Source organism: Cydia splendana, chromosome 14 (assembly GCF_910591565.1).
Source record: "Cydia splendana chromosome 14, ilCydSple1.2, whole genome shotgun sequence".
In the NCBI taxonomy this organism is placed as follows: domain Eukaryota; kingdom Metazoa; phylum Arthropoda; class Insecta; order Lepidoptera; family Tortricidae; genus Cydia; species Cydia splendana.
The window spans coordinates 11,942,898-11,953,296 of record NC_085973.1 but is presented as its reverse complement, the minus strand read 5'-3'; the positions used below and the strand labels follow the sequence as shown (position 1 = coordinate 11,953,296).

General features: G+C 36.6%; 1 protein-coding gene across 1 annotated transcript; it reads left to right on the top strand.

Annotated features, from left to right (window-relative positions):
* Positions 1-3,577: 3,577 nt before the first annotated feature.
* Positions 3,578-4,582, top strand: LOC134796951 (uncharacterized). Its single transcript, XM_063769145.1, has one exon. The coding sequence runs from the start codon at positions 3,725-3,727 to the stop codon at positions 4,580-4,582; it is 858 nt and encodes a 285-aa protein (XP_063625215.1). The 5' UTR covers positions 3,578-3,724.
* Positions 4,583-10,399: the final 5,817 nt, after the last annotated feature.

The window sequence follows — 10,399 nt, the reverse complement described above, 5'->3', positions numbered from 1 at the left end:
TTACGCTATATCTGGAATAATAAATTATCAACTATTGAAATGATTGACGTGAAAGATCCTTAAACTAAAATTGTGAAACTTTTAATTGGATCTCATTTAACACGGCATTATTTATCTAAAAGTGTTTTTGGAATGGCATCAAGAATTTTCAATATTTTACCAAATAGCATTTAAATACAGACAGAAGAAACGAAGTCTCTAAGAAACGTCCGTTTGCATTCTTATCAAACAAAGCGTATTACTCCATTGAGGAATATAAAAGAGACAATAATTTAATTTAATGCAATACTTATTTAATGTTTAGAGTAAGGTAAGATTTATGCATGCAGTTAATTGTTAAACTTACCAACGCAAATAAATTTGTATACCTAATGATGGTAAGACATAGTGATACTAAGTAATTAATTGTAACAACTATGTAACTATGTTTAACAAAAAAAAACAGATTTTTTGATTGATTGATTTTTATTACAATCCGTATGCTCTGTGAAAACTTCAAGCCATCCAAGTCTCGGGATAGATAAACATTAACTTACTAGGTACAAACCAAATAAAATCAATCAAAATCCATCTCACGAGCATTTCAGTTCAAACAGTGTTCCAGCATGTTTGATTTACTGCTACGCTTCTCAAACTGCTGCCGGTATCAAAGGGAATTTGCGTATTTTACTGACTCCCAAACATTTCCAACAAATTCTAAACGAAACGCGTTTCGTAAAAGTCAGGCCGTTACCCTGCAAATATTTCAATAGTGTCCTGTGATGCTATCAATCGGTGCAGAAAGGACTATAAAGATGGAAGTTTGACAAGCACCGTTTCAGATTTCAACTTGCGAGGTATTCGATAAAATTCATGAAAGTTCTCGCGAGCATTTTCTCAAGTTTCCATGTTTCTTGGTACGTGTGGTTTTCGATCAAAGTTTTCCATTCCTTCGCTGAGTTCCTCGTTTACTATTTTAGTCGTGTTAAACTTCAGTGTTATCCAAATGAAGCGATGATTTGGTTACACTTTTAGTCTGAGTATTTTTGTTCGATGTTCAATTATTTTAGTCAGTTCTTGTATCTACAAGTATGGGATCGACCGCACCATTGTTTACTGTTTAAAGGCTAACTTACTTAATATCAATCTTGATGTATTGTGCGCCGAGTTTTTGATAAGATCATTGTAGGGAGAACCGGCATATAGTTTTTAATTTGTGGGGATTTGGGAAGACCTCCATAGGGCAATAACTGACGTACTTATTTGCTTAAGTCTAAGCTTGCTTAAGTTTTAGAGGATACTAGCGATCCGCCTCGGCTTCGCACGAGTTGCACAAAACAGACAGACGTGGCGGGGGACTTTGTTTTATAAGATATAGTGATTAGTCTAACATCTGGCAATCTATTTGGAATTCCACTACTGCCGAAAAATGCAATAAGTTAGACATTTGTTAACGCAACGGGGATGGTTTTCATTTGCCAGCTCCCCTAGGCAGTTAAGTTTACATTAAATTTGTCCAAGCGCGAAATTGATCTTTTAGTGAGGGGCGCCTTTAGCGAAAATCTAAATTGCTTTGCATCACTATTGACGTGTCTAAGTCCATTTTTAAACTATTTTGTATTTGTACATTCTTACTACCAACAAAATAGCGCTAAAATTTTGCATCAAAAATTCAAGCAAATGATCGAATTATTTCATAGTTAACATTGCGAGTAAGCGTAGGTATCCTTGTTTAATAGAGGAATAAAGATCATTTACGAATGATAAAAAAAAATATATTTAAGTTGCTCGAAACATGTCAAGTCCATAATTATCTTATATATCGGTATCTATATACCTATGTATATACGTACAAAAAATTACTTACGTAAAATTTTACGCACAACCACCAACAATAGGTAACCTTTTACAATTGGTTATGTATGTTTTTATAATGTCAATGTCACATATGCAATTAAATGTATTGTAAATACCTATTACTACAACAGAATCAACCCTTGAAATAATAACAAAGTAAAATAATTTCAAAGCTAAACAATTTATTTATTTAATACAATTATGTTTACACGGCATTACACTAAAAATACCAATGCGCCGAGAAACGCTTACAAAATATTTCATTCATCATCATCATCATCATCTCAGCCATAAGACGTCCACTGCTGAACATAGGCCTCCCCCTTGGACCTCCATTCGTACCGGTTGGAAGCGACCCGCATCCAGCGACTTCCGGCGGCCTTAACAAGGTCGTCTGTCCATCTTGTCGGTGGACGTCCTACGCTGCGCTTGCTAGTCCGTGGTCTCCACTCGAGCACTTTTCGACTCCATCGGCCATCTTCTCTGCGTGCAATATGGTCTGTCCATTGCCACTTCAGCTTGCTAATCCGGCGGGCTATGTCGGTGACTTTAGTTTGTCTACGAATCTCCTCATTTCTGATTCGATCACGCAGAGAAACTCCGAGCATAGCCCTCTCCATAGCTCGTTGAGCGACTTTGAGTTTTGAGATGAGGCCGATAGTGAAAGACCACGTTTCGGAGCCGTAAGTCATCACTGGTAACACACATTGATTAAAGACTTTCGTCTTGAGGCACTGAGGTATGTCGGACGAAAAGACATTACGTAGTTTCCCGAACGCTGCCCAACCGAATTGGATTCGGCGGTTGACCTCTTTCTCGAAGTTGGACATACCTAATTGGACTACTTGTCCTAGGTAGATGTACGAGTCAACAACTTCGAGTACCGAGTTCCCAACAGAGACTGGGATGGGCACAACATTGGCATTTGACATAAGTTTCGTCTTGTCCATGTTCATTTTCAAGCCCACCCGTTGTGAAACTCGGTTGAGGTCATCGAGCATCATGCTGAGTTCCTCCATCGACTTTGCCATGACTACGATATCGTCGGCAAACCGAAGGTGAGTGATGTATTCGCCGTTGAGGTTGATGCCAAGTCCTTGCCATTCCAGGAGCTTGAAGGCGTCTTCCATTACGGCAGTAGGTATACAGTTTCGGAGAGATAACGTCTCCCTGCCTTACGCCTTTTTGCAATGGAATATTTCATTACAAGAAAAATATATCACAAAGTATAGGTACCTACAAGATACAACATACACAGGAAGAACAGAAATAACAAATCACATACCATAGTATTACCTATACACCGACAATATAGACTACCTACATTTACAATTGAAAGCCCGAGATATATTTCAGGTAAGTGTGTTGTTATCTTAAGGTTTCAAACTTGAAAATCCCAAAAGGGGATAACAGGTAGGTGAAGGGCATGATTCAGTAACACGGATTCAAAAATATGGAAGTGAATTAATATGAAAGTCTAAAAAGGATTTTATTCCAGAGGCCGGGAAACGGAAATTTGTGGATGAGATTCGATTTTATTGGACAAAGTAAACGAAGTGAAACTGAGTCCAAGAATGAAAATGAAATGAATAATATATTAGTTATATATAATGAGACGAATATACGAATTACTATTCCCGCCGAGCGCCGAGGCATATATTATTATACTCGTAGTGTTTTTCTCCAAATATGCAAGGAAATAAAGTAAAATAAACAATTATTTTAGCATCAGTGAGGTGTATGCGCCCGCGCCGCCCCCACCAGTCAGTAATAAACTAGCTTCGTTACATACCGGTTGTTGGTCATTTCGCACCCCAAGTACTTCCCACTGGCGACGAACGGACGTTTACCGCGTGTGTGTGATTATAATTTAATCTGTTTTTAAATCATGTCAAATATCCTCGGAAGTTTAACCGCGTTTGACCACAATTCCCAGGAATGGGAGATTTTTAAAAGCAGATTAGTGCAATATGTTAAGTTAAATAAGGTGACCGAGGACAATAAGTGTGCTTTGCTTTTAACTCATTTAAGTGACGAGACATACCGACTGGTAAGGAACTTAGTGCATCCGAAGAAGGTCGAGGATTCTAAGTTCGAGGAGCTAGTAGCTGCGTTAGATAAACAATTAGCGCCAAAACGTTGTATTTTCGTCGAACGGGCGAAATTTTACGAGGCGACGCGTGACGTTGCAGAAAACATCGAACAATGGGCGGCTCGAATAAGTGGACTTGCTGTACGCTGCGAGTTTGGAGCCCCCTTGGATGAGCTGCTTAGGGACAGATTCGTGCTGGGGCTGAGCGTAGGCCCAGAGCGCGACCGGCTGTTCGAGCAGGATGCTGCCACGTTGACGTTCGCGAAGGCCGTGGAAGTGGCCCAGAAGGCTGCGTATGCTAGAAGCGCACGTACTACGTCTGTTCCTGCTGCCGTCGTGCAAGTGAAGCAGGAGCCGATGTACCGGGTTGGTACTAGTCGCCCTGGTACCGGGGGGTCCTCCGACTCTCGACGCTGCTCCGTGTGCGGGCTTAAGAGCCACGACGCAAGTAAATGTAAATACAAGAACTACCGCTGCCAGGTGTGTGGACAAAAAGGGCACTTAAAAAAGGTGTGCAGCGCTGAGAAGGCGAAACAGTGTCGTGTTAACTGCATTCAAGCTGACCTTGATGGATCAGCTGAGGTCTCTCAGAGCGCTGAAGGTTGCAAGGAGTGCGAGCTATTTAACTTCCCAATCAGGCATCACTCGAAATGAACATCAAGACTATCTTCCCTCTCTAATATTTTTAAAAGAAATAATAAAAAAAATTAAACTATTTAAGGCACTTATAGTTGATTTTTGTTAAGCTGACCGTTTAGGACCGTTTGATCCCATAGTTCTAAGCGGTCAGCTTAAAACAAATTCACTGTACAATACATATAAGTACGCTGTTTTTGCAGACCGGACTGGTGTGGTGAAAAAGTATATTAAATACTTATGTGTTTTATACATGTTAATGTACTTACTCAAATAATCAAGTGAAACCGTATCCGAAAGTAATATATCCGCGTTACTTCCCCTCAAATCTTGAGTAGTAGGGGAACGTAATCAAGGATTAATTTTCTACTTGGATTATTTTCAATCCACCGTCGTGTGTGAGCTTTAGATGTATCTTCAATTTAAAGGGATCCCCTACTTCACAATTTAAGGCAGCGAGGTGTTACGGGCACGTTGTTGGAGTATTCTATTAATGAGCGTGTGATTTTCTATGTAGGGAATACGCAAGTAAGGTCGAAATTTGAATGCTAGAGGCGTTGAAATAAATGTTCATATAGGGTGAATCATAAGTCGTGAATAGAAATATGTTTTTCTAACTCCATAAACAACGAGCAATTTAATGCCCCTGCTCTTACTAAAATCAGACAAGATTTTTTTTTGTCATTTATTTTACTGTTACGAGTGGCAATTTGGTATTTAAACAGCTTTGTAAGATAAATTCAAATGAAAAATTAAGTAAATTTTATTTCTAACTTGGACAAATGACAAAATTGATGTCAATGACAGTTCCGATTCAAAGAGGCGATTCAATTTACTAATTTAAATATCTTAATAAGTCTTTGTAATATCCTAAATCCACTTATACATTTCCGGCATTTCTGCCATTGAAAAATGTACATGAAGTAGGTATACATAGGCATTAGATGATAAAATCTAGTTTAATTAAAATGTAGTAATAGTTTTGATTTGGTAGACAATTTTCACAAAAGCATATTTTCCGAATAGCGAATTTTCACATCGCATTTTATCACGATCGCAAATTTCATTAATCGTCTTTTTTAATGCAGCGATTTTTTATGTAGCGTTTTTCAATGCTCGTATATTTTACCAGTTGATCACAAGCAAATATTTCCAGAATCTATCTACCTAGGCTTTTCCCCCCAAAGTGTAGTATTTTCACGAACGTCACACTACGGGCTCCGTCTAGTTAAGTTAATTAATGATAGAGTTAACATTTTTGAGACGGAACGCCGCAGTGAGCTCGACAAAAAACGTGATGAGCTTAAGGCTCGGCCGCCAACCTCAATTTCCTACAACTATGTAGGTGGTGTGCTGACGTGCCCAAAATGCGCTCGAGTATTTAGCAAGAAGATAGGGTACGTGAGCCACCCAAGAGCGCATCAGAGAGTGGATCAGCTACACTCTAATAACACGAGCTAAAAATTGCCTAGTCCAGAGCACACAGTCGCTGGGGCCGAAATCGGTCAGGAAAAGCATCATCATCAGTTAAGTTGTAAAGGAAATATTTTTTGACAAGAAAGTTTCGTACGTTTATAGACTCTTTACTAATACTAAAAAATTCAGTATGGCAATTAAAGTTTCGAAAAAAAAGGTACTGGAAATATTTGCTTGTGATATAATGATCAACTGGGAAAATATACGAGCATTGAAAAACGCTACATGAAAAATCGCTGCATTAAAAAAGACGATTAATGAAATCGTGATAAGTAGTAGTAGTAGTAGTAATCACTTTATTGTACACAACACAGGTTTACAAAAATAAATTACAGTAATGGAAGTACAAAGGCGAACTTATCCCTATAAGGGATCTCTTCCAGCTAACCTTAAAAAATAAAATAAAAAAATGCGATGTGAAAATTCGCTACTCGGAAAATATGCTTTTGTGAAAATTGTCTAACAAATCATAGTTTTGTCATAAATCTTTCCCTTTAAACCGTTTCAACAAACAATGAAAAAAAAAAAGTTTATTTGTCAAACACAGGTATAACTATTAATCGTACACAGGAAGCCAATTCCAACTTCTATTTTGACATCAAAATGATATCTCAATGATTCGCTATTACAACAATCCTGTCACTTGCTTTTAAATTCCACTTAGTTGTAAATTTTAACTGTCTAATGAAATAACATTACATTTCAACATTCGCTGAATATTGCTGAAAATGTAAAATTTATGTGCACCCTCAACAGTGTCTTGGATGAAGGCTCCTCCATTTTACGGTTCGCGTGGGAAGATTTATAGGAGGCGTTAAAATAAAATACAATTTCATCCCTGCCATGGGTTCTGAGCGGAGGCATCAGAAAAACCCACGTACAGTCAACTACGACTGACTAATAATGGATATATGGCAAGTGTCCCATTTCTAAAACTCGAATAATAAAAAAAAATCTACGAGATAGTATTTTTTTTTAAGTCATTCGTTTATATGTAGGGAGGTAAATAATTTCTTAAATTTAGAAAAATATCGAACATAGAGAGTTAATAAAAATAACTTCAAGATCTGTTAAATAATATTGTAAAACACAAGTATTTTAGTAGTGTAATCTCTTATTAAGTTATTAACCGATCTACCTTATTGGGATACCTAGTTCAATCGCGAAGTTTAAATTTGACCTTACCATTTAAACCGTTTTAACAACAGTCAGGTTAAAGGTAAATAAGGTGAGTTAGTTGTAATTTTCATATGGCCAAAAATCTGTTAGCGCTTTACGCTGATTATTCATGATTGGTGCTCGTGATATTTTGGTATAACTGTTAAAATTAAATGAGACATCTTTTTCCCATCAACCGTTCCGCTTTTAAATCTGACCTTTTTCTCTCCTCCCTAAGAATTATGTAGTAGACTGTACGAACCTTATGTTTTCCATAAATAAGGGGATATATTCAAAGGCATATATTATGACGATGACGCTTATTACATCTGTAAGCGAGTTCTAGATCTCTATATTAAAATTTTGATGTACGTATCATAATAATAATATTACATGTTGCTCGCTCATATTGCGAGTAAAGGTAACACAATATTCGATAAGATGTGATGAGTAATTGGATTATTGATTGAACCTTGTAACATACTCGTAGGTGTATTAATATGAGTATATATATAATGTTTATCTGATTTTACATACTTAGCTGGATAATGTACTCAAACTCATGGACAAAAGAGGAACGCAAAAAGGTTTAATTACTGGATTACAGCACCTAAAGTAATTTCAAAATTAGTAATATTTTTTTGGGTTTCTCTAAATTTGTCCATGAGTGTATAACTAGTAAGTATTGCTATTATACTTGGTCAAGCAGATCTTGTCAGTAGAAAAAGGCGGCAAATTTGAAAAATGTAGGCGCGAAGGGATATCGTCCCATAGAAAATTTGAATTTCGCGCCTTTTTTTACTGACAAGATTTGCTTGACCAGCTATAGTTTATGTTATTGGTTTTCACCTGCATTTACTTAAGAAAATGCAAAATATATCATTACGGGTAACTCATGCCATTTGTAACATTTTTAATTTGATTTTATGTCATAACCTATTTATTCCTCCTCCGTCCAATAAGACTATACATTTTACAGGAAATACAGGAAACATAAGCATGCGCTCCCTGAGTGTTTTAAAAGAGCACAGTATAGTATTTTATTAATGCGTTAAATACGTCATTGTTCCTGTGACACGTGGTAAAAAATGAAGTTTTAGCTAATTCTACTTATTTCCGCCTGAATAAAAATCATTCCTAGAAAGAGTAAACTACTTTATTCAAGCTTAGCTACGCAAAATAAATGACGCTTTTGTGCTAAGTACAAAAGTGCAGCGTAGCTGAAAATGCGGGTGGCTGCCGGGCAGACAAAAATACAGACAGTTTTTTTCAAAAGGTAGTTGTTGAGTAGGAAATACAAGGCACTTACGTCATTTGGTGGGATTTAACAGAATAAACGTTTAATAAATACAATTACACACGCCATCGACTTAATTGCAGGGGTTTGTTAATTATTTTCACGTCCTTTTGTTGTACTCGTTGTTACAAATTGCGCTTGCATCGTTTATAAGAGTAACACTTCCTGGTTTCGAATAAATTCGTTTTTTTTTTATAATGATATTGACTCCTTCTAGCCGTTTTCGGCCACGGCGACTGCGTTTTACAGTTGAAAGCGTCACTGGTGCGCTCTCGTGACTGTTTATGCTTACTTAGTTAAAAAATAAATGGGTGCTATGTGAAAAATGAACCAGTTTTATCAATACCTATCCGTATTTTGAATATAACTTAAAATCTTTACATACCAGTTTTACTATAGTTGCAAGACGGATTTATGAGTTAAAACAACCTTCTCCTTACTATATCTTGGTTTAGACAGATGTTTTTCTGCTCTCATTTTTCTACTAACTGAAAAATAAACCATAGGTTTTCATTTACATACTACCTATAAATTACCTTCCCAATTACACTAAACTCTTAAATATGTATAACTAAAGTTAAATAAATAAAATGTTATTTATTCAGGTTATCAGGTACCCATTACAGTAAAATTACTTGCCAAATATTAAATTTATTAAATACTCTAAACTAAATTAAAACTTATTTAATTTAAACTTGGTCGACTTTTGAGAATTAAAATCTGATTAAACTTATAGGTTGCATTTCATTAAGCCACGCACACATTGAACCGACTAAAGGGAGTTGCACATTGCCGGCGGACATCCGAAAAGTATTTCCGGCTGTCTGCTGCAGGCCACCGCTAAGCTAGGAAACCTTTTCTACTATTCTGTGACACTTTGAAACGAAATGAAACGTTCGCTAGATATATTATGGTAAATAAATGTGATGGTAGAATATTGGTTTGTAAGGAATATTTAAGTCCCGTTGTGCAATTTAATAATGTTTAAAAATCGTGAAAGTTTAAATCAGTGTTTTGTAAGGAACATGTCTTAATTTTAGATTTAAAAATACCTATAGAGTTGTAACGAAGCATCTGCTAATCTACTTACTTTAAACATGAAATTTGATAGCTATAAAAATATCCATTTTATTTATATGTTGATTAATAAAATTTGTTCATCTCTACCAAATTTTACAAATTATGCTGTTATTCAAAAACATAACATAATTATTTCTGAATATTTTACGTGGTTTTAGGTTGAAATGTAATTACTTGTGATTTTAATACCTCATCATCATCATCATTTCAGCCTATATACGTCCCACTGCTGGGCACAGGCCTCCTCTCATGCGCGAGAGGGCTTGGGCTATAGTCCCCACGCTAGCCCAATGCGGATTGGGGACTTCACATACACCTTTGAATTTCTTCGCAGATGTATGCAGGTTTCCTCACGATTTTTTCCTTCACCGAAAAGCTAGTGGTAAATATCAAATGATATTTCGTACATAAGTTCCGAAAAACTCATTGGTACGAGCCAGGATTTGAACCCGCGACCTCCGGATTGAAAGTCGGATGTCATATCCAATCGGCCACCACCGCTCCCCACCCGCATTTTAATACCTAATTAACATTTAAACAAAAACTGATGAACAAACTTTCTAGACAATGTAAAAGTAATATTATTCATTATGTACAAACTTTACATAACCTACCGTTTACTAATCTTGTATGACGAACGTAATGTATAAGTTACCGAAGCTTAGTTGCCCTCCCGATGACCTCTCGATATCTCGACCCGGTGATGGGAACGACCAATTGATTTGACCTCTCCAGGCTTCTGTAGACAATTTGCATTGCATTTAATATATTTGTATACAGATTCCAGACAATCCAGACTAACTTAGTGGCAGGAAATCAAACGA

Bases quoted from the DNA above. Each gene is read 5' to 3' on its own strand.
- LOC134796951 (XM_063769145.1), top strand. From the start codon at position 3,725: ATGTCAAATATCCTCGGAAGTTTAACCGCGTTTGACCACAATTCCCAG.